Source organism: Propithecus coquereli, unplaced genomic scaffold (assembly GCF_000956105.1).
Source record: "Propithecus coquereli isolate 6110/MARCELLA unplaced genomic scaffold, Pcoq_1.0 Scaffold166, whole genome shotgun sequence".
NCBI classification, from domain to species: Eukaryota; Metazoa; Chordata; class Mammalia; order Primates; family Indriidae; genus Propithecus; species Propithecus coquereli.
Genome location: NW_012141191.1, coordinates 5,007,148 through 5,031,816, shown reverse-complemented (window position 1 = coordinate 5,031,816; position 24,669 = coordinate 5,007,148). Strand labels below are relative to the sequence as shown.

The 24,669-nt window shown below is 42.1% G+C and overlaps 1 protein-coding gene across 1 annotated transcript in view; it reads right to left on the bottom strand.

Moving 5' to 3' along the window:
• The window catches only part of DOCK8 (dedicator of cytokinesis 8), a 164,424-nt gene that overhangs the window by 19,987 nt on the left and 119,768 nt on the right, over positions 1-24,669 (bottom strand). The window contains exons 27-40 of the mRNA XM_012641593.1: positions 24,353-24,495; positions 22,328-22,510; positions 21,834-21,963; positions 20,774-20,861; positions 16,958-17,054; positions 15,447-15,581; positions 14,401-14,553; positions 12,693-12,851; positions 11,026-11,126; positions 10,056-10,248; positions 5,117-5,260; positions 3,757-3,888; positions 3,191-3,325; positions 1,706-1,795 (exon numbers count right to left, since the gene is read on the bottom strand). Coding sequence (XP_012497047.1) covers positions 1,706-1,795; positions 3,191-3,325; positions 3,757-3,888; positions 5,117-5,260; positions 10,056-10,248; positions 11,026-11,126; positions 12,693-12,851; positions 14,401-14,553; positions 15,447-15,581; positions 16,958-17,054; positions 20,774-20,861; positions 21,834-21,963; positions 22,328-22,510; positions 24,353-24,495 — 1,883 coding nt within the window. The remainder of the gene's footprint in view (positions 1-1,705; positions 1,796-3,190; positions 3,326-3,756; positions 3,889-5,116; positions 5,261-10,055; positions 10,249-11,025; positions 11,127-12,692; positions 12,852-14,400; positions 14,554-15,446; positions 15,582-16,957; positions 17,055-20,773; positions 20,862-21,833; positions 21,964-22,327; positions 22,511-24,352; positions 24,496-24,669) is intronic.

Here is a 24,669-nt window from a genome sequence, read left to right as displayed (position 1 = left end):
ATTTCCAGCCTAGAAAGCTCATTCATGAACATATCTGTCTGTGGCATGGCTGGGCAGGCAGGTAGCACCCTGTGGGATACTAAAGAATATGTCTGGTCTTTGTTCCCATTTCCCGGCACAGAGCTTCAAAAACTCTTGGAATGTTCTGAGTGATAGGTGTGTCTTTATTATGCTAATGAGGTGGTTCTTGGCAGGCCCCTAGACAGCTTTTAGATGCCAAGGGGTCACCAAAAACGCCAATCATGTGATTAGGGGATTGGAACTTTGGGCCAGCCTGACCTCCAGAGAGAGGGGAGGGGCTGGAGACTGTGTTCAATCATGCCTGCATAACGAAACCCCAGTAAAAACTCTGGACATGGAGATTTGGTGGAGCTTGCTGGTGGGTGAACACATTGGTGTGCCAGGAGGGCGACGTGCCTGGATTTCACAGGAGAGGGCACAGAAACTATGTGCACCTTGCCAGACCTTGCCCTATGTGTACTCTTTATATAAAACTGTAATTGTAAGTATAGTACATAGGCGAGTACTTCTGTGAGTCACTTTAATGAATTATCTAACCTGAGGGGTGTTGTGGAAACTCCCAAATTTGTAGCCAGCTGGTCAGAAGTGTGGTTGAGCCTGATGTCTGAAGTAAGGGCCGTCTTGAGGAGGACTGAGCCTTTACCTTGCGGGGTCTGATGCTAACTACGGGTGTTGAACGTCAGAAGTGCACTGCAGTACACCCAGTCTGGGGTGAAACGGACCATACCCCTGTGTCTAAGTGAGAAAACGGAAGCCCAAGCCCTTTGTATCATTCCCTCAACAGCACAGGCATCCTACGCTTGGCCGACAGGAGTACTTACACGCAGCCTAAAGAAGAGTGTCACTAAATGCTGTCAGTGAGACGACTGTACCTTTTAAACATGCTTTAAACTGAGAGTTTAAAGGTTTTATAGAAAGGCAGTAAAGAGCAGTGGTTAGGAGTATGAGTTTAGGGGTAACAGACCCTAAGTTTGAGTACTGGCTCTGCCACTCACATGATCTTGGAAAGTTTCTGGCCCTTTCTGTGCCTCAATTTTCTCATCTGTGAAATAGGAACAATAAAACCTACTTTGAAGGACTGAGGGAGGATGAAATGAAATGATATATGCAAAGGGCCTAATAGTTCCAGACACACAGCTGGTGCTTAATAAACAGTAGCTCCTGTTACGATTCCTATGTCTGACTGTTTTCTTTCAGATCTGACCAATCTGTAGTTGAACCCTAGACAAAAATATTTGGCTGTGTTTAAATGACTTTGAGCATCCAGATGAAAGAGGTCATTTTGTGTTCTCATGTAGAATAAAAGGATTGAGAGCCTGATGGTTAATTTTTGCAAATTTTTTTTTTTTTTTTGAGACAGAGTGTCACTCTGTTGCCCAGGCTAGAATGCTATGGCATTAGCCTAGCTCACAGCAACCTCAAACTCCTGGGCTCAAGCAATCCTACTGCCTCAGCCTCCCGAGTAGCTGGGACTACAGGCATGTGCCACCATGCCCGACTAATTTTTTCTATATATTTTTAGTTGTCTAGCTAATTTCTTTCTATTTTTAGTAGAGATGGGGTCTCGCTCTTGCTCAGGCTGGTCTTGAACTCCCGAGCTCAAACGATCCACCCGCCTTGGCCTCCCAGAGTGCTAGGTTTACAGGCGTGAGCCACCGCGCCTGGCCTGCAAATTTTTTTATACCTTGTTTGGATCCAACTTGCTTTTGTCCACAGGAGTAGAGTCTTTTATCACTTCCACAAATTCCGCACCAAAACATTGACCATAAAATCCCTAGGTAAGAAGAACCAACAGTTTATAAAGGTTATTTTAACAAAATGTAACTCTTTGTCTTCTCAGAAATGAAATTAAGTTTGGAACAAACACAAGGTAGAATTTGTTCATTGATTATTGAGAGTCCTTCTGAGCTAATGAGCAAAGTTCAGCATTTCCTGAGACAAAAATAAAAATACAAGGAAGTTCAGCACTGTCAACCGATATATGCTTCCCTATAATACGTATGCTTGGCTTGTAATTCAACCAACCTCATCATATTTCCTGAGGCATCTCTTGGGGTATCACATTATTTACTTCTCACCTTTGTACCCTGAGAACTTGGAGGTCACCAGGCTTCCCATATTGTGGCAAACTACAGTGCACAGGAAGACAAAATACATACCTTTAATTCTAAGTAGAGAAAATAGCATTAGAAAACCAAGTGGTCTGGCGTTAATTGTCAGGTGCCGAATAGCTTTGGGCAATTCAGCCAGCCACTCTGGGGCATGGCATCTTTGAATCAAGTAAGGATGAAAGTCCCTTGTCTTATTCGGCATGGTTGGATAGTGCAAGGAGCAATGAAGCAACAAGTGTTGTAAGTCTTACAGTCATAAGAGGGCGTATATTCAAAATAATAGTGAGAGAGCATAAGGAGTGATCTTTGGTTAACTGTCAGCAGTTTAGCAGACCCCAGTCACTAGGTCTGAGAGGGTTTTGCTTTGGAGGCACCCTCAGACTTTCTTCCTGAGTTCTTAGTCCTTGGCCTTTCACCATCTGTTTCCTTTTTCCTGATCTTTCTCTGAGCTGTTTCTCTTTCCCTCCATCCTTTCAGCTATTCTTCCAAGAACATGCTATTCTTTTCTGTTACATTATGGACTGAATGTCAACAGCAGGTTTGAGTTGGGGCTAGCCACAGTCCTCTATACAGCTACCCTCAAGCAGCTCTATATCAGAATGGAAGACGTTGTCCAACGACACCAAAAGGATGGCCACGCCATTCTCTAGGGTGATTCAGCAATTTGGCCAGATTCCTTCAAAGTCAAGATGCTGGCTTTCAAGCTGAAAAACTCTATTACTTCCTATCTCTTAGCATATATTAGTAACATTTGGAAAGGGTGATAAGGAAGCACATGACATTGACTGAATTTTGCATAGACTTGAAAATAAACGTTTGCCATACAAATTTACAAACTTTGAAAAGCATACATAGGATCTTAGGGGGAAACTATTCAAATCTTGCTTTACCAGATCTCACCTACTACCTTCATATTAGAAATGCAAAGTGGAAAAATTTATGTAGCGATCAATGATGAATCCATGATTTATGATTATTTACTTATTTTGGGTAATGACCCATTCTAACTTGTTTTTGCAAAGTGCACAATGTCAAGCACACAGAATCACTTTTCTTACCTCCAGTCTATGGGAGATCTCAGGAAGCTTGGTTATTGCAGGCTCTTTGTAAACAAACTCCTGCTCATCCAAATCCCCAAATTTGGATCCATAGAAACCAACTCGGAAGTAAGTCCCAAACATTCTCTTATGATCCTGATGAACAAAATATGAAAACCTCTCCTTAGTTATATAATTCCTGACAATCCCCTTTTACTATGTTATAGAGTATTTTATTCCAATGACTGATGTAAACAGAAATCATTCCTAAGAAAAATGTAATGTTTATGGAATAAACTTTGCAAATACTAACCAAAAAACCCACAAAAGATTTCGGGGCCTTCTTTTAAGTGAATTTAAAAGATTCTCACATTTCCTGGTTACAAAGGAATTCAAGCTGCCTTCTTCACACTTGGAATTCTGGTCCTCTATCTATTCCCAGCCCTTTTCTGTTTGATGAGTGAGAGCTAAAGTAATGGAGTGCTCAAGGTAAATCACTCCCCCCAGGGGAAGGAGGGCTAAGCATCTCTAAGACAGGGTCACCTGCAGCCAGGTAACCGGACCTGCTAGCCAGGGTCCCCAGCTACCTTGTTAATGATGTTGTCGAAGGCCTTCTGCAGCTTGTCATGAGTGGAGGTCAGCTTCCGGAAGTCTCGATGCGCTTCCAGGATGGGGATGACCAGCTTGTAGACCTCGTTAACTGTCTCATATAAGCCTCCCTGGGAAAAAGGAGAGGAGAATCAGAGAGAATTTAACTCATTGGAAACTTAAGAAGAGCAATTGGAGTTCACTGTCCAAACAACGCACTGGAGAATGCATTTATTGTTGCAACGCAGCATTTTACAGGTAGGAGGGATGTCTGAGCATCTTTGGGACAGTTGTTAGCATTCAAGCTGAACTAGATGCATCATTAAGTGGTTCTGTATGGTGATGTTAAGTAGAGAGAAGGGTTTTCAGTGAAAAAACAGGAGACGAGTTCAGCAGCAAAGGCTGAGTATTTCAGTGAGGCAGCTTTAGTGTATTTAAATTTCATCGGAGGTTCTTCTCCAGCCAGATGCTAAATGTAAAAGCCTGGAAGGAATTAGTAACATTCTAACCAATTAATTTTCTTGAATTTGAGGAAAAACAGGAGTACATTAGCCATTTTCTGAATCCTGAAAGGGAAGGCAGGAAAAAAGAAAAGATAATTAAAACAATAATTAAAATACACAGACATAATAGGGAGACAATTTGGAAATGAAAAGTAGAAAACGAAGAAGAAAATGGAGATGAAAACAAACTTGGATCAGCTAAATACAGAGAAGTCCTGAATATCTACTTGGTTTAAAAATTAAAGGAGGAAGGACATTAAAATGAAAATTGACGACAGGCTTTTCCTCTTGCCCTGAATCTCAATGGCTTAATCTAGGTATTTTTCTCTTATTGGGAATGTTTAAGCCCAGGTTAAGTAAATGGGGAAGTCTCGGTGATTTCTGCTCCCACTTTTCTCCGAGTGGCGCTGGTCTGTAATGACCCGGAGGCTGCTCAGCTGTCGGGAGGGAAGACACAGTCTGTTCCTTCCCCCTCCCGCAGTGGCTCCGCCCCACGTTCTTTCTCTACGAGAGGGAAAATGAGGGAGCGAGACATGCCTCATCGTTTGTTGTGTAATGCGGGCAAGCCATTTCACCTCTCTGTGGCTTCGTTTCCACCCCTATTAAGTGGGAATAATCCTGCGAAGCTGCTGCCCAGCCAACGAGCACGGGCGAAAACCAGAACCTTGCTGTGATGAAAGGCTCTCTCGTCTCCCTCGGGGGCTGATGCAATTTGCGTACATCAAAGTCCTGCCCGGCTTCGTCCCCGGCCCTGCACACCCTGGCGCGTGTCCCGGGGAGGTGGGGCTGACTGGGCGGCACCCCGAGTCCCGACGGAGCGCGCGAGGCCCGGCCCGGGGACGGCCCTGGCACTGACCGTGCTGAAGAGCTCCGCCGCCTGCTCCAGGAGGCCCACCAGGCCGCTCTCGGTGAAGTACCGGCCGGAGCACACCCCGTCCTCGTCAGGCGACAGCGTGTCGTCAGAGACTGCGGACTCCTCCAGCACGTTGGAAGAAATATTCTGAAAGAGATCACAGAATGAGCCCAGCGAACAGGGGGACCAGACTGGTAAGAGACCGCAGGCATCCGAGTGTAGGAACCAGGACGCCGTGTTCAGGTCCCCACCAGGCCGTGCTCACACCAGGTCTGCGATCCCACCCACCAGGGTTTCCGGCTGCCATTCATTTGGAAAGGACACACTGAGCAACTGGTCTTCAAATCTTACAACTTTCTTTTCTTTTTAACCATGAGGAGGTTTTTATATAAAAGACATTTTACCTCAAGGTAACATCGGTTGAGTTACTTTAGTGAAACAACCCTAAGGGACATACAGCTGGGGTCTTAGTTTTTTAAAGGCAAAGGCCAATGAACAGTTAACAAGACTCGTTGTTTCACCAGCCCAGTGAACCTCTGACTTCTGGGGTGTTTTTCTGAACTACGTTGCCACTACTGACTTGGCTTTCGGATAAATAACTATAATGTGTGACAACAGCAAGTGAGAATGTCTTCTTTATGGAAACTTTTACAGCAATGCAGCAGTTAACTATTTTTTTTCCCCTGAACATTTTGTTTCTACACATTTTTCCTCTGCATACGCTATGGAGTTTAGAGCCTCTAGCAGAGAATGCAGTGACCAGGGTTAGGGTGAACCAATTGAGAAACCCAGGGCACAAAATTGAGGGAGGTACTCACTCTCAAGGTTAAGTGCTGATCCTGTACTCACCTGACCCTGAGAGTGAATGCCTCCCCACCTTTTGTGCCTTGTCCACCTCCCTTGCCTCCCCCTAGTGCCGGCCCTGGCAGTGACTCCCATATTCTTGACAGGTCAAGCGTCATTTTCTTCTTGGCTCACAGCTATAAAAGAAATGCATACAGAGCATAGAAGAAATTGGAAACCTTCCTAGCTTAGGGATTGCAAACAGGTAGCACACACGCCACTCCTTCCTATTGCTGCGCTCATGGTAGGCATAACTAATCAATTACAGCACTCTTTCTCGTGGAGCTTGGGTACAGTCTCAAAAATCTTCTCAGCATAGTGCTCCAGTCAGCCACTATCAATTGATCAGAGTTGACTTGTGAACTAAAAGTGGTCTGCCTTCTGGCCTGGCTAGCAAGATCAAGTGAGTCAACCTTAGCAATCAATGAGGAGATAGCTGTCATAGCTCTATCCTTTCACATCCAATATTACAATGTAGTTTTAGGAATATAGGAGGAGGCTCTCAAAGTCTTTTGTGGCCAGTCTTTCATCTAAACCTGGCCCATCTATTATGATGTTTCTGAATTGGAGATAACAGAAGGTCTAAGAGATTCAGTTGAAAGAATCTAATAACCCAGGAAACTAATACAATTAGAATTATATGTACAGTTTTCTTTTCTTTTTTTAGAGATAGGGGTCTTGCTATATTGCCCAGGCTGGCCTTGACCTTCAGTTCAAGTGATCCTCCTGCCTCAGGTGGGACTACAGGCACACACCACCACACCCAGCAGTATGCAATTTTCCACAGTAGAGGAACAGATTTGAAACTATATAGCCACATTAGCTATAGTCAGAGGGAAAAGATTCTGGAGAAGGCTCTCCTTGCATCAGAATTAGGAAGGTAATAGCAGTATCTGAGAATGTGTCCATATCTACATTTATGAAATAAATATTGCACTCTGGGACACAGAATTTCAATGATCTCAGTTCGTAGGAATTCAGTGACCTCAAAGTTATTTTCCTTGCACAGATTTATTTATCTCCAGTGTATAAGTCTTTTCCAAAGTCTCACTTTTATTAGAGCAGAACAAGGTTGAAAACCAAAGTACAGAGCATTTAAGAAATCAACACTGGATATCTGTTTTTAATGCTGCCTCCAGAATTCTTTCATCCTTCTACAAAGTGAAGCATCCTGATTTTTTTGGGGGGGGGGGCAGATGCCATAACACCAGGTGTGGCCTGTGACACTGGCTCGGCCAGTGAGAGCATTCCATTTACCTGGTCATTATCACTGGTGCAGGGATGGACACATAACCCAGTCAGGATCAGTAGGATGCACTAGACTTTCTCTGCAAGGGCTAGAAATGAGATCTCTCTCTTTTCTCCTGGACTTGAACCTGGAGATGCAAACCTAAACCTTAATTGGTGTGGGAAGCCTGTGAAGAATGAAGCTGGCACAATAGAGGGCAGAGAAAGTAAGTGGTGATGACATTGAGGTCTGATGACATTGTTTGGGCCTCCAGGACCAGTTGGGTGGGTGCTACTCCAGGCTCACCTCTCTCATGAAGGCTGATAAATTCCATTTTTACCTTAGCACAGTCTGGGTGGGGTATTCTATCATTTGCCAGCACACATTTCCAAACTGATCTGGGAGGTCTCATTTGAGAGAAATAAGAATTCACTTATAAGCATCGACATCATTTGGTTTCTCTTCTGCAGCTGAGAACACCTAACTCATCATGTTCTGCACACCGTGAAGGCCTCATGCTTCGGTTTCTTCTGCCTTCCTGTTCATCTTCTTCACCCTTCCCCCGACACCCAGGCTGGGCCACATTATAAATGCTCATACCTGTGCCTCTTTATAACAGTATTTCTCATAATTGTTATTCAATAAAGAATAGAATAATTAGTTATGTAGTGTCTATCTGGCTAGAATGTCAAGTTGATGAGGATAGAATAAGTGCTCAGTAAATATTTTCTAAAGGAAGGAATGAATGGATAAAGATATATGAAAAGATAGAGCTGTATGCCCCTGTGTAGGGATAATGTGAAGTTTTTCTCTTGGTTCTATAATAACTATTCTATATCACCTTGGCATGTCTCATTATAAGCAAATCAATTGAATTCTAGCTAAAATTAGGAGAGTAAGGCTACTAAACATAAAAGTCAATGAAATGCAATTAATATTTAAGTGATAAATATTAAATAAAATATAGTAACTGGGAGAAGGGCATAAAAGAATTATAAGAAATAGTTTAGTCAATGAAATAAGAGAAGGGGATGATATAATTCAACATAAAGTGATAAACCTAAAGATTTTCTGGGAGTTGAAAGAATAGTACTATAATATTTATCCTTGATAATATCAAATGGCCAAAATAAATTTGATGAAAGAAGCAGATGTGTCTAAACTAATTTTTATAACTTTCTTGTTCACTTTTATGTGATTCAAAAGTTAGATATAATATTTTTATGCTTTTGGATAAGAATTTAATTATTGGCTTTTATAACAAACATTTCTGAATTGAGAGTAAAATTCATTTGCCAAGCATGAAAGCAGAGAATAAACATGTTTGTTATTGAGGCCTGTAAGGAAAGAGGAGTTAATATGAGGTGAAACCCAGCTTGGCAGATGAGCAGTACTCTGGGAAACCAGGAGCTCCTGGCTCCACTACTTTCCATGACTTATTCTCTAAGGCTGGGAAAGCTACTTTGAACCGTCCTTTCATTCTGGTTCATACAGCATCACAAAATTGTGTTGAAGAACAATGAGAACAAAGCCTTTCATAAAATCAGTTGTGTAAATTCAAACAAGAATAATACAGACACTTGTCAGTGACGTTGTAAGTCTGTCTTGAAAAGTGCTCTATTTCTGTAGCTATATTGTTTGTGCTTTCAGGGATGGTCATCTCTACAGATTATGTCTCTTTCAAAAAAAGTACTTAACACTTATTTTTTCCTCTCCAAAGACCGTACTAAACTATTCAGTAAGGACAGTACAAGTGACCACTGCGCATCCCAGCCTGAGCCAGCTTTTAGGGCTGGCAGACAATTTCCTTTTGCCAACTGTGGGTAATTTTCAGCTTATCCTAAGAAAGTACTGATTCAGCCTTTCCTAGGTCAATTTGATTCTTGATTTTGGATTAGACAGTGGGCCCCATGAAGCTAAGGAGTGGAATCAAAGGAATGAGTCATAAGGGAAATCATTTCCCCAATGTTCAGGAATACTTTCATGGATGTTAGCACCCTGTGCCAACTACAAGTCTTTGAGAAAGAGTTTAAATCAGAGGCCGGGCGCGGTGGCTCACGCCTGTAATCCTAGCACTCTGGGAGGCCGAAGCGGGTGGATCGCTCAAGGTCAGGAGTTCGAGACCAGCAAGAGCGAGACCCCCGTCTCTACTAAAAAATAGAAAGAAATGATCTGGACAACTAAAAATATATATAGAAAAAATTAGCCGGGCATGGTGGCGCATGCCTGTAGTCCCAGCTGCTTGGGAGGCTGAGGCAGTAGGATTGCTTGAGCCCAGGGGTTTGAGGTTGCTGTGAGCTAGGCTGACGCCACGGCACTCTACTCCAGGCAACAGAGTGAGACTCTGTCTCAAAAAAAAAAAAAAAAAAAAAAAAGTTTAAATGACCTTAGAAAAATTGCTCTCTCAGTTCCTTCATCTGTGAAGTGGGAGTAATAACACCTTCCTTATATACCTGCTCCACAGGTTTATGGGGAAGTTCAAATGAGATCACACACGTGAAAGTGTATGAGAATGTCTCCTAAAGTGCCTGTTGACTCTAGCTAGATACCATTATTGTAAACAGTAATTAAAAAAAAAACTCAAGATGGTAAAGCAATTAGAAGAGACAAATGTAATACATTAACACACGGTTTTGCAGGGTTTTTCAACCTTGGCATTACTGACATTTAGGGCCAGAAAATTCTTTGTAGAATGTGCAATTTCTGTGCATCGTGGAATGTTTAGCAGCATCCCTGGCTTCTCCCACTCCCATTATGATAACCAAAAATATCTCCAGATATTGTCAAATGTCCCCAGAGTGGGGGGAATAATTGCTCCTGTTTTTCTACGGGGAACCACTGCTCTACAGGAAAAGCTGAACTTGCCCCCACCTGGAAGCTGACACTGCCCACGGGCAGGTAGCTGTGGTCCTCCAGCATGCTCAGGTACTCGGCCACTAACGCAGCTGCGTGTACCAGGCACATGGCGGCCTCCGTGTAGCATTTCCTCTTGGTGTGTTTCTCTGCCATGTTCTGGAGCCAGGTCAGCCTCAGATCAGGAGATGTTTGGTAACTCTTGGCAATTCTGAAGACATATTGAGAAATAGTTTTAAGGACAACTGGTTAATGACGCTGTTCTTCTATTGTGTATGGCCACTTCCCTCCTGACCCTGAGTCTTTTGCACACATTTTCAGAAAACAAAAGAAAAGAAAAAATATTTTTTAGTCCAACTGTTTTCATTCCATATGTAGGGTGTGCTGGACCCCAAGAAAAGCACTTAGGAAAAGCCTTATGGGGAAAAAAGACCTGATAAAATCATGTCTACTTTAATGGATCTCAAGCAATTTTCTTCCTTTTCTTTCCTTTCTCTCAAAATAATAACAGAAGACAAAAGTACTACCCTTCTTATGATGTTGCATCAGAACAATTTTGCTTTTGTAAGTAGTTTCTTCTGAATAAGGACTGGAAGGCAAAGTTTTAAACTACTGAGTTTTAAACTACAAAGTTTGAAACTAAAATATGATTTCTAAAGTAAAACTATATATGTATGTCAGAATATAATTGGAACAAAACCATACAGGAAATAATTCATATGATAGTTGATAATTCTTTTCTCACATTCTATGGTAAGTAGAAGATAAAACAGGTACTTCACTTTAAATTGGGGGAAATCTTTTCAAAAACTCATTTATGAATCAACCCATTCTGAATGTTTAATTTCTACCAATTTCTATATACAGTTCGGATGTCATTCAAAACACTGTACCCATGTTACCTTTGGTAATAACATTAGTAAGAACTCCACAGTGACAAACCCGAGACCCTGAACTGACGCCCTTTGAGTGTGTCAGGAGAGCTCACCTGTACATGAGATCCATAAGCATCTCAGGATCTTCCTGAAATTCCCTCATTTTCACTGTGTCATATAAGATGCTATTCAGATTGCAAAGAAGTTCCTCCACCTGCAAGATGTGTAAGCCCCAAAATAATCTTGGTTTTGTTGTCCTGGGTGATGAGTTAGGATTACATTGAAAGCACAAGGGGAAGCCGTGGAAACACTCCACTCAGAGAGCAGCAGAGGTCAGGAGTGGTGGGGGAGTCTAGACCCCATTCTCCGTGGCTTTGATCTTCACAAGTCCAGGTGCTTCTGAAGCCCAGATGTGAGCTGGCACCTGATATCATGAATTAACCCTGAATCCTTATGCTATCTCCCTCTCCAACACCTTTTTAATTATTATAGTTTGAAGTAGTTTCAGTTATTTGCAACCTGAAAAGTTCTAAACTCTGCTCTGGAACATCAGGGCTTTTTATACCAAGTAGGAGGCAGCTTAGGACATTAGCTTGGGTTTCACATCTCAGAAGTTTCCTGGATCTTCCCAGAGCTTCGGAGATTTTAGAACCTCTTGCAGCCACTTGTTCTTAACTACAAAAGCCAACAGAGAAGTGGCCAGGGGGGCCTGCAGCACAAAAAGGATGAGGACTATGGCTTCATCTCTAGACCTAGCCGGTAGCTCAGCCACAGAATGTTGTCCTACCCTCCATCCCCTCTACCAGCTTGCCAGGGCTCCTAAAATTTCCACCACTAGATTTATTTCACTGAGTGAAGGCACTGAAGACCTCTATTAACCTACCCATATTTTGCTTGGTCTTGCTGGTGAATATCTGCATAAACGATGAGATTAATTGAAAGGAGGGTGGTCAAGAGGAAATAAGAGAGGTAGAGTTTGATGCAGAGGAGAGGAGAGGAAAAAGGTTCAGAGAATGAGGATGTGAAATTGCTAGAGCAGGCAGGAGAGTGTGCAAACAGGGCTGTCAGACTAAGGGAATAAAGAAAAAATCATTCATTCTTTCATTCATTTTCACTTAATTGAGAACCTACCATAGAGTAGGCCAGGAGTTGGAGTTAAAAGATAATGAGACATGCTAGAGTTCGATGGGCACATAATGGAGATGGAAGAGATTACTGTCCTTGCAAGTTTCCTTAGGACTAAGCTTGTTTACGAGCTGTCTCTAACTGGGCCCTTCCTTACTCTCAAGTACCCCTCAGCAGTAAAGCTGGTCCTTTTATCATCCCCGTAGACACAATTCATTCTCTCCACTAGGTACAACTCCCCCTTCACTTTTCCCCTGCCCACCTGAATCCTCCCCAGCCTTTCAATCTTACTCCTGGCCCCTGGGCTTTCCTGGCCACCAGGTTGTCTATTAATCAACCTTCCTTTTCTTTAACCTTACACAGCATTAAGTTTCCTACAATACATTTGTCACTTAAGTGTCAGTTGTCTTGTATTGCCACCTAATTTGAGATTGAGCTCTCCAAATAGACCATTAGCATCTTGAAGCTGGGGACAGTGGTGGATGTATTTTTTTTTGTTTTTGTACTTTTCAGAGCACTGAGATCATATGCATATTGGACGATACATATTTGCAGATTTTACGTATTTATATATAAATTATATATGTATGTATATCTAAAATAATTGGCTGATCCCAAACCCATGCATGAGTCAAGGTATGTGCTTCAAGTCTACCTGGGTGGGAAAAGGAGTCGTCTGCATGGCCGTGTCCTCTTCTGAATAGGCCAAAATGGTCCTCAAGGATCTTCTCAGGTGCTCCTCATTAAAGTCTGGTGCTTTGCCCACCAAGGATGCCAGAGACATGGTTACCTGCATCTTTACTCGTGCAAAGTTCTGCATCAGTAAAAAGAAAAAAAATACGGAACAAGTAAGAGGCACTTGGCTGGTCAGTGATCGAAGGCAGCAAGGCCAGACAAAAACGACTGCTGATGTTTCTTTTACATCATTTCCTTTTCTCTCAATAAAATGTGAGCTACACTTTGCACAAGATTCATACTGTTGTTTAAATGGTTTAAATGGATCCTGCTCTCACATAAATCTGTCAGGCCCCCTTTAAATTTTCATTGAGGACTGGGCTGCCTCCGCGCTTTGAGCTGGAAGGTTGCTACAAAGTTGGGTCACAGGATACTGCATGTCCTATTGTGCCAAGCCTCTCTTCTTTGGACTGTATTTAAACCGCAAAGAGGAATGGGACCTCTGTGGCGAGGATTTCTAAGATTTTGGACTCTGGGTAAGTGCAACTTTTTCTTTTTCCTTTTCTTCCAGGTCCAAAGAGAAAGATGGCTATTCCAAGGGCCCCTGAGGAATGTCCTAAAGCAGTGGTCCCCAACTATTTTGGCACCAGGGACTGGTTTCATGGAAGACAATTTTTCCACAGATGGGGCGGGGGTGGGCATGGTTTCAGGACAACCAAGCTCATTACATTTATCATGCAAACCTCTCTGCTAATGACAATCTGTATTTGCAGCCGCTCCCCAGCACTAGCGTCACTGCCTCAGCTCCACCTCAGATCATTAGGTGTTAGATTCTCATAAGGAGGGCACAACCTAGATCCCTCGCATGCGCAGTGTACAGTAGGGTTTGTGCTCCTGTGAGAACCTAATGCTGCTGCTGATCTGACAGGAGGCGGAGCTTATGTGGTGGTGTGAGTGATGGGGAGCCGCTGTAAATGCAGACGAAGCTTTGCTGGCTTGCTGTCTGCTCACCTGTTGTATGGCTGGTTCCTAACAGGCCATGGACTGGTACTGGTCTGCAGCGTGGGGGTTGGGAACCACAGTCCCAAAGGCTTTTAAATAGTAATCCTTAATATATTCTAAGAACCCTGCCTCTCTTCCATGGGCCAATTTATCTTTTAATATCATGTGAGCATGCTTAACATAACCACAAACGGAAATTCCAAAAGGACATAACAAAATCTAGACAAACTAAAAGCAAATGTTGACTGTTTGATAATAAAGCTGAATTCCAAAGGCTTCTTAGCTTTGATTAAAACTCAACTCTAGATGATACTGATCATTTAAAATTCCCTTTCACAAGGCATTCTAGTACCAGCCAGAGTTTAGAAACAGGACACATTCTTCTGAATTCTTAACCCTTCTATTGTATTTATTCCCACAGATGATAAATTTTAATCTACATATATTCTTCCACTTCTTTTTGAAGCATACTGATAGAAACCACTGCATTCATCTATCTTGACATTCACTTTTAGATGCAAATTAAAATGAAAGCTGCTATCCATCTGGGTGCTCAATTGTTTCTTTCTCACAGGACAGAAGTAAATTGCAATGCTGTAAAACTTTCCTTATGTTTTTCTCTCAACCAATGCTTTGCATTGACTTTCTCTACTATTCTAAGTCACCCAGCTGGTCTGAGCTCTTACACTCGTGGCTCCAAAACTGAACCTCATGAGGAGGTAGAGGGTGGCGCAGGCCTGGCTCCGGGTGACGTCCATGCTGCTGCTGCAGTGGTGTAGCACTCGCTGACACAGGTCTGCACACTGTTCCACCTCCTCCTCGAACAGCAAGTCTCCAAACTAGGAGAGACACAAGGGACCATTAGGCATCACTTGGCACTCTGATATGCTTTCTGGACTGTTGAAATATGCAAATGTCTGCTTGGACAAGCAAAAAGCCCAGAAGAGTTAATGCATTGCTCCATAAAGATAATGAGCTACGTGAGTCAGAGGATGAATTTAAGCAATAGAGTCGACTTAGGATTTAATTATGAACTGTACAACTAAGGTCAGGGCTGTGTTATTAACTGCATTCTTAGCCAGCTTGCATTCACTCGTGAAGTCACAACTATGAAGGAATTAAACCTGAGTTTCCTGAGTTCCTTGGAAATTACTGGTGACTAAGAAAGAGAAAGTGGTCCTGATAGGGGTGAGCAGAAGAATTCTACTTTCTAAATTTAAAAGATCCTGCAGAGAAGGCACCAACTGAGATCTTCAGTAAAGGGGAAAAAAATAATCTGCGTAGACCATTTTACCCAAGGATAATCTACATTCTTCAGGCTATGAGAAATTCAGTTCTAAACCTTCTGGAATTTTCTGACATGACATTTTGTAAAAGATACTCATGGGAGCCAGATATAGGACTTAATCTCACTAAGATGAGGTATTAAAGGGTGAAGTTGCAAAGTCGCTCAATTGATTTTGCTCTCATGTCACAGAGCTTCCGTGAGCAGGCATTTCAAATTTCTAGATTTAGGCCCACATTTCAAGTACGAGAGCCGCTGTTTTTTTTCTCTATGGTGACTTCCCATAGAATTGGTGCGTCAGCTTTCTTCTTAGGAGGACTTAAGACCTTTTCTGCAATGCCACTTAATATACTCTGTGGGTTTTGGTCCATCTGAAGAGAAAACTGTGAAGCTAGATGAGAATCTTACTCTTAATTAAGAGTAAGAAAAGAAGCGTCCCACGTTTACCTTGGCAATGAGAGCACGCAGTGTCGCAAAGCAGTGAGTCAGGTAGGTGGTACTCTGATCACAGCCCAGAGAATTCACCAGGACCCTCAGAACACCTCCCAGCAGGCTGTCTTTGCAGTCCAGAGCCGAGCTCGCCTAGGGGAATGGAAGAACAGCATCACTGAATCCCTGCACTGTGCCAGGAAGCTGGGAGGGTAAAGACACAAGAGACACTGCTGATGACCAGCACAGTGAGTGTGATGTTTCATCTCTTTCGGTGGAAGGTCTTAAGGGTTTGGTGAGCTCTCATGGTTAACATGTCATCTGTCAACCATGAGAGCTGAAGACCTATTTCCAAATGACTTTATTTCAATACTCTCAATTGATTTTGAATTTATACCTAATTCTGGGTTCCTAAATGAAGCAGTAAAGCATAATCTCTCCCCATTCTGAGTCACAGATTCTGGAATGTTCTTTCTTTGTACACAAGCTTTCTGTAGGCTTCAAAACACAATTGTGGACTTCCCAGCACAACAGGGACTGCTTGGTGGCAGCGATGTTTCTAAATAGAAGCTTATTTATCAGCTACAGCAGGACTAACACCACCAAGGATAATTACAAAAAAGTTTCAGCCTGCTTTGAAAATTGCAAATACATTTTGAGGACTGGTGTTAGATATGAAACACTCAAAGTCGAGCTGTATAAAGATACAATCAATATGATGCCATGCATTTAAGTTATCAAAGTCATCAAAGATACCACATACTTTTTGTCTTTAGTTTTATACAATAATTACTTTGATTTTAGACAACTTAAAAGTTGGCTAATTAACATGCCACTGTTTCAACAATATTTTTTCTAGTTCTAAAAAGCAATACTGGATCTACTCTAATAAATGACTTCTCAATGGAAACAGGTAAGGACTCATTTTTCAGGGTAGCTAAAAACTCATTATAACCTAAACTTCTTGGAAATATCATACAGAAGATGAAATTAGTGCAGTGCAAAGGTCACAGTGACCCTATACTTGTCTACAGCAAGGATGGCAAATTCATGGTACAAATGGCTTTCCTTCACCAATTTGAGTCTAAAGCAGACATCATTTATCACACTTAGCACTGTTTTTTTACCTAGCCTGGTCATAATTACAGCTCCCATACCACACATTGACCATCATTCAACTGGAGTTAACCCATCAGAAAAAACCTAGTTACCCTCCCTGTTCTAGATACTAAACTATAAGCCCACCATCCACATTATAAACTGTGTACATACTCAGGCAGATTTAACCATGAGGGTTAGCTTATCAAGCACCCGACTCTTTCCAAGTCGGCAGCAAGCTGGAGAAACCAGAAGAATGTTCGGTATCTCTGGAATTTGTAAGGTGGACACTATTGTAAATACAAGGCTTCCCAACTTCGTTTTTTAAAAAAACAGTGCTTTGTGATCATGTTTTCTTTCACGATTTTGTATAAAGAATTCTTTATTAAACTCTACTTAACATATTCAGATCAGGTGTTGGTCGTCCTCACCTGGATAATGTTTTCCTGCATATCCAAGATGATTAAATTTGCTTCTGTAGCCAGATTGCCACTGATCAAAGCTTCTTGATCTAACTCTGCCTTTGTTCTAAGAAACAAAAACAGGTCAAATTAAAGTGCATATCAAACCTGGCCAGGTTCCGATGATGGCAATCTATGCATCAAGTCGTAAAGAAATCTTCAGAATAGTCAACCTTGAAATGAAAACAAAGCAGGTGGCCATGAGTAATTAAGGAGTGCTGGGTCTTTCTGTGATCCATGCCTTGTTAGAAAGATTGTCTACGTAAAGTCTCCAGGCCATCCTCATCCACACTATTATTAACAATCATGACAATTAAAAATAACAATATGGGTCGAGAAGCAATTATTGGTTGCTACTAGCAATTATGCTACCCCCATTAGACTGTGCCTAAAGCCTCAGGGCCATGCCTACATTTCATGCATGAAAACCTTCCCAGATCTGAGCAAGGGGAAGCCCCTGCAACACGCAGAGAGAGGGAGAGGGGATGAAACGTGAATTTGGCAAACGGTGCTGCTGGGTTAGGAAACGGTGGTGCTTCCGAACAGATTTCTGGAGAGTCTGTCTCTTAATTTCCTCAAGGCCACCTTGGCATTGCCCAGCCAAGTGGATGGGGTTTTTTTGTCCTTTTCCACTGGGAAGCAAGGGTGCATTCCTATGAGGCAGGTGATCTAGCATCCTACTGGACATTCCTGGTCATTTCCCACTAGGGACAGGAAATTGCCTGGTGCTATTTCTCTATTAGGTATCAGAATGTTTTATGCACTATAGCTGTGGTCCCCAACCTCCAGGCTGTGGACTGGTACCGGTCTGGGGGCTCTTAGGGACCGGGTCGCAGAGCTCCACTTCCCCCATCCCTCCACCCCATCCATGGAAAAACTGTCTTCTGTGAAACTGGGCCCTGGTGCCAGAAAGGTTTGGGACCACTGTAGAGTCAGTCCGTCTACTCTCATAAAATCCAAGTGAAGCTGGAAAGTGGTATCTTGATCACCATCCAAATTTAGTTGTAAGGAAAGGAAAGTATGAAGAATTGCTGTTCCCAAGATGCCTGGTGGCCAAGATGTTACTATTGGGTTGGAGCATCATGATGTCAGCTCAAGTGTCTTGAACCAGGACTACCACTTAGCTGTTCTGGAGTCCCCTTAACCCAATGGTGGGCCATTGCAGTTGCTTACATGCTATTCAGGGCTCAGAATAAATATTTTTGTGTGTTTTAAACGTTTTCATGCTTAGGATAGGATCTCTGGTCCCAACATACTTGGCATGTTTTTCTTATTCTTCAAATGATAATGTTTGGGTAAAATAAGTGAAATCTAAAAGCTCTTTTTAATTAATTTACCAGCAGTTTTAAATTTAGAGCAACACTGTCCAATAGAAAAAATGATTTTATATTTTGTGGTAGCCACATTAAAAAAATCAAAAAGGTGCAATTATTTTCAATATATTTTATTTAACCTAAAAGATCAAAAATACTGTCTACATGTTATCAATATAAAAATTACTAGTGAAATATTTCGCTTTCTTTTATTTGCACTAAGACTTCAAAATCTGGTGTGTATTTTTCCCTTATACCTCATCTCAATTCAAACTAGCCATATTTCAAGCATTCAATAGCCACATGTAGCTAGTGGCTACTGTATTGGACAGTGCAGATCTAGAGTGTCCTGTTTTTTTCCAAATTTTTTTATTGTGGTAAAATACATATAACATAAAATTTGCCATCTTAACCATCTTTAAGTGTACAGTTCAGTGGTATGAAGTACATGCATATTGTTGTGCAACCATCACCACTACCAATCTGGTTTTTAAAAAGTCTGCCATCTGCTCCTTTAAAGTGGTGGTTCTCAGATTTGGCTGCACAATACTGGGGAGTTTTACCAAATACTGATTCCTGGTTCTTGCTGGAGTTTGCGATTGAATTGGTCTAGGGTACACCTGACACTAGAAACTTTAAAAGCTGCCCAGGTTGAAAATTACTGCTCTAAAAGAAACAGAGCCAAAATATTTGGAAATAATTGAAAAGTGATCAGAAAGAAAAAGGTGAAAGATACCATTATTATAATTACAACAAGTTTTCCAAATCCAAATAGATATGTTGAATAGTTATAATTTTACTATGGTTTCCCTTAAAAAAAAAAGAAAGAAAGAAAAGAAGGCCATGTCCCTAAGGATTTGTAGATATGAATCATTAGCCCTGACAAGGAGCATCCCACCAGTGAGGTCAGGGCTGAGAACCAACCTACAGAGAATCAGTAGGCCATACATGGTATAGCCCAACATCATGTGTTACTGCTAGCAAAAGGAAATATGAATTTACACAGCCTAGGCAGAACATGCCTTGTTAGGCTTGCTGAGTGGATGAGCTAACCACCTACGCAGTTTTGTAGTACCTACCGCATGCATTTTTTTTTTTTTTGGTTGTTGTTTTTCCTTGTCTGAACTAGAATTGTCAGATCTGAATATCTTATAAATCAGTTCAGGGAATTTAGAGTAAGAATACCCCAAACAAATAGGCATTGTTAAAAATACCAACAACTGGGTTTTCCAAGAAGCATCTATGATAAAGATGTATTTATCTCTTTAATGTTTTAAAATAAATTTGCCTCTCAAAAGTGCCATAAGTGAACCAGAATGATTCATTCTTGTGGTAACAGCAAAGATATCAACTCATATTTATTTACAAAACAATGTTGCTATTCAAGTCTGCCCCATCCCACACCCCATGATGGGTGCTTCATACACCACGGGGATATCCTACCTTGGCCTGACAACTGTGTGTGTGTAGGGGGGTGTCTTTAACCATATGGTGTTTTGCTCAGTAAACCCTGGGATTCATTAGGCTCCCTGTGGCTAAGAGGCATAGGAGATGCGCTATCTATCCAAACATACTATATTTAGTTTTAGCCCTCATATGTCTAAATTGTTGCATATATAGCAATATATATCAATGTAAATTAATATATCTATTGCTATCTATACCATATATTGTAATCCAAGCAGGATTTTTCTTCTTTCATTTCTTTATAAATTTTCCGCTGGTAGCAATATATTTCATAATACACATCCAGTGTAGGAAATACAACCAAATATAAAAAAGAAAACACCAGTTATCTATATTCTCAACACCCAAAGAAAACCACAATTAATATTTTTGATAAATTTCCTTTCAGCCTTTTAAAAAGGTATTTACTATATGTCATTAGAGATTTGAGATTATACTCTAAAATCAAGTTTTATTCCACTTTTGTTCACTCATTATATCATAAGCATTTCCCATGTCATTAAAATGATTTCAAAACATTTTAATGGCAACCTAATATTTTGTTATATATTTCCCTATTCTTTAGCATGTAGAATGTTTCCAATTTTTTAAAAAAACTTTTAAGTGATGCTGACATAAATATTCCTGAATATACATCTTTGTATACATTTCCAGAATGGAAATATGAATTTGAAATTATGTGGTCTTGGGCACTGTATTCTGCTTTCTCTATTTCCCTGCCCCTCCCCACACCCTTTATCAGCTGCTTTTATTAAGCCATCTGAGGTTGCTAAATAAATATTAGTTTCCTTTAAATGCTTATCAATATGATAAAATTTTAAGAGCTGGAAATCACAACTCATACCTTTGATTATCCTGGGTCCCTGGATGAACTGTATTTACACAGATAATGATGTTTCATTTTCTTACCCTTGGAAGGATGCAGTTGTTTCAGTAATACAAGTAGCCTGGGAAAAATAGTTTTGAACTTTAGGTAAAAGTAACACAAAGTTGCTGAGTGACTCACTTATCTAGCTTCTCATTAGCTTGCCGCCAATGTGTCTGCTCTTTCTTCCATCTCAAATTTTCATTTAGGCCTGAAAATCGGTCATTCCCTAGGAGTTAAGAAATGCATGATAGGAATTTGATTAGCATGAAACCCTCCAAGATAACCAGAAGTTCCTAACAAGCTCAACTGCAGGGCCTCAGCACCACTTCTCCGGCTAATTATAGTCCATGCTGGTTGCCGGTAGGAGACAAAGTCGCTGTGCCTGTGTCGGGTTGGTCTGCTCTTTGACTGATAGACTAGAACTTAAGAAGAACCCCTGTCTTTTGGTGGGGTTGGGGAGCACATTGCTCATGAGCAGAGGGTTTTGAGATGCTGGTGGCTCACTGAGTTACTGGGAAGGAGAGTGTGGGTGTCGAATGAGGGTGCCTGATCACAGCTGAAAATGCTGAGCTCCCTCCAAGTTCCCTGCCATTGTGCCCCATTGAACGGGACAAGCTGTCCCTCTGTTTTGAGCACAGTGAATAAGACTGAGGGGACATGGGCATTTCACTCTTTTCTAGAGTGATGAGCTCAGCCTTTTTGAGATCTTTCCTGGTGTGGTAGGGTCCTTGGATAGCTGGAACACTCTGGAACCATTTTGGGAAAGTGGTTCTACTCTAATAGCATCATGGACAATTTAGGGAGATGGTCTTGGGTCCAGAACTATCCAGTTTCTTGATCATGCTCCAGAGAGACGAGTCAAATTGTCACCTAGAGAGGCCTCAGCCTTGAGGAGACACTTTCCACCTCATCCATGACCCACATTCTTGGATGTGACCTTTTACTACGAGGTTTTAATTAAAAGAGGTCATTTGAGGACATTTTAAGGCTTCCTGTGATCGCAGAACATCACTTTTTCTTAGAGGCACAAGGCTGTCATTATATATGTCAAGCACAGAATCCCAGAATGTGCTGCCTCTGATATTGCCATAAATGTCTCAAGAAAGTGATGGCATCTGTTCATGTTGGAAAGACATCACTTCCCACAAAGGGTGAAAAACTATCTAATAGAAAGCAGGGAAGGGCCAGTGCAACACACCTGGAGTTCGGCGGCGCATCATCTCCCCACGGGCCCCTTCCCCACGGAGCAAAGCCTCTTCCAGCCTGGCCTTAACATCCCTCGACTTCTGCAGGACTTGGGTGCTGACTTTGTCAGAACTCTGTTTTCCCTGGACAGGACAGAGGCAGGAGGACACTTAGTTCAGTGAGATCTCTGCTGATGTCAAGAATTGTCAAAACAGAACACTCCATAGTGATGTCAGCCAGTTTTGACATGTGTTACACAGAGACATTGTCCTGGGGGGTCCTAGGGCTGAAATTCTGTTAACAGGTATAGGCTTCTCTTTGCAGAAGGCAGAGACCCTTTCCCTGTAAAATGATACTATCTATAAATGCAAACAGGCTATAGATTTAAATACAAAAATAAGAAAAAATAATGATGCTTCCATTGCCCAAACAATGGGAAAGAGTAACAAGACAAGCTTGAACTTTGGAGATAAGAGCTGGGGTAAGATTGAGCCACCCCACACTTACCTTGTACTCAAAACACGAGACACAGAGGAAAAGTAGATCTAAAATCCTGTTTAGTTGCATTGACGGCAGGTCAGCGATCCACTTCCTAATGAGGCTCTGGTCAGCATTTTTCATGACCCAGAGGAAGCAAATCATGAGGTTGCGGGTGGTGTCGGCATTCAACATGTTGTACTGCTTGTAGGGCTGGAAAGAGGTAGATTTGAGGGATGGAGGCGGGGGAAGAAGTTAAACAACAGAACAGTTGAAAATGTTCTCTTAGAATACTGTGACTGTACTTCCTTGGCCAGGGATCTGTCTCCAGGAGCCCTGCCTTGTGTAGGCAGGAGAAGCTGTGTTTTCGGAGCTGGGCTGTTCAGCAAGAGGCTCAACTGGGCCAGTGTTAGAGCCAGGTGTCCAGCCACATACCTGAGCATCCTCTGCCTTAGGAGCAGTGTGGTGTGGTGATCTGTCCTGGCATTCAGCCATGCTCTACAATCTCAATGATACAAAGGGGCTTTCGTGTTGTTAAGATCTCCAGGTATTTCTCCTCCATGCTGGATAGCAGAGGGCTGGAGTCACAGATGAGAACTAACCTGGCTGGGTGCCATGAATAACCTCACTGTTCAAGATTTAGCTTCTTTGCTACATAGTCCAAAATATAACATAAGGGTCATGAACTGTTCAGAAAATTAATCAAATCTGTTGGTGGAGTCCGCCGTAATGGGACTTTAACTACAGTTTATGTTTGCCTGGGGGCAGGGGTGTGGGGGGTTCAGGCTATTTGCTTTAATACTTTGGCCACAAGTATTCATTTTAGAGTGCTGAGCACACTTTCTATTACTCATCAAATCAACACAAACAACAATATGAGGCTGCGCCCTCGGTTCGTGCAGCGTAGCTAATATCCAGTGGAATGCAGTGGTGAAACTGCACTGAGGTATCTGGATGTGAGGAGGATGTTAGTTTTGGACGGAAATAATAGAGGTTACGGAGTTACTTTAACTTTAATTATTCTGAATTTATTGACAAGAGTAAAGGATATCTTGAGATGTCACTTCACAGGGAATATGTTCTAACAGGTGAACTTTGGGCTTTTGAGTTTCCCCCTTAAAGGCAAATAAAGTAAAAGGCACACACCGCCTCAAACGGCTGATGTTGGTAAGATGGATATCAGGAAGGTGAAGAAGGTCATAAAACACACACTATTTTTCAAGCTGTAAGATCAGTGATGTCAAATCTCAAATGTCTTTTCTCCTTCCTGTCTCCCTGCCTTGAGGCCTCCCCAGTCTTCACGGGGGTAGGAGGTTGCTGAGTGCCAGAGGGAGACAGGAAAGTCCTCTAGCAAAGAAGAGTTAGGTCAAGACACTGCCCTTGCAGCAGAGAACCAAGTTGAGCTCCCTGCAGATATAAACCCTACACTGAAATGTCACATTAAGTTTAGCTGGAGGATGCAATGCTGTCTTGACAAGGGACAGTCAGAGTTCCTCAACGAACAGAGATGAATCCCACCCCACTGTAAGTGAATCAGAGGGTGCATTCCTGAAGAGCCCCTCCTTAAGCCACAGAGTCGGTGCAAAGGGATAGAGCCAAAGAACGTTCCCTAGGCTCCTGAGGGACCTAGAAAAGCTGTGGTCTTTTGCTTACAAAGCACTCACCCTAAGCTACCAGTCTTCTTCAATCTTTTTTTGGAGGTAGGCATAGTATGAACAATAAACACGTAGAATAAACAGAGCTCAACCCCCTACCCCAGGGAGCCCTGGTTTGATCTCCTTTTGCAATGATCTCAGATTTCCTAAGCTTTCCTCTTTCCTGGTTTCTTGAACCTTGAACACAGCACCACTGGGACTGTCTGAATTTGGTCTGCACACCTCTTGCTGTTGCCAGAACCCTGTCTGACTTGTGTGCTCCTCGACTGCCAGCCTCACAATGATTCCTTCCAGCATAGCGAGAAGAAACCATCGCTGCTTACTCTAAGCTGGGTTCTCCCATCAGAACATGGGAAAAGACACAAATGAAAAAAAACCAGAAAAATATGCACCAACATACCAAGGAAGATAGCATTACTCCACTTGGCTTCAAATAATGATTCCCAGCTATGGCCAGGGCCACATTCTGGTTGATTGCACTGACCCCTTCTTGTTCTTCATCTGAGCCATTGGTGCGACTTTTCCCACTACGCACATCTGCAGCTGCAATGAAAACATCATTACAGGTGTCAAGCCAAAGGTGACATTTCCCTATGTCTTCTACCCAATAAGTGACTGATACCTCTTAGCCACTAAAGTCAGCACAGTAATTTTAAACCTGACATTTAGCATTATTTATCTGCTACCATCTAAATAAAAAGCAGGTAGGCTAATAAA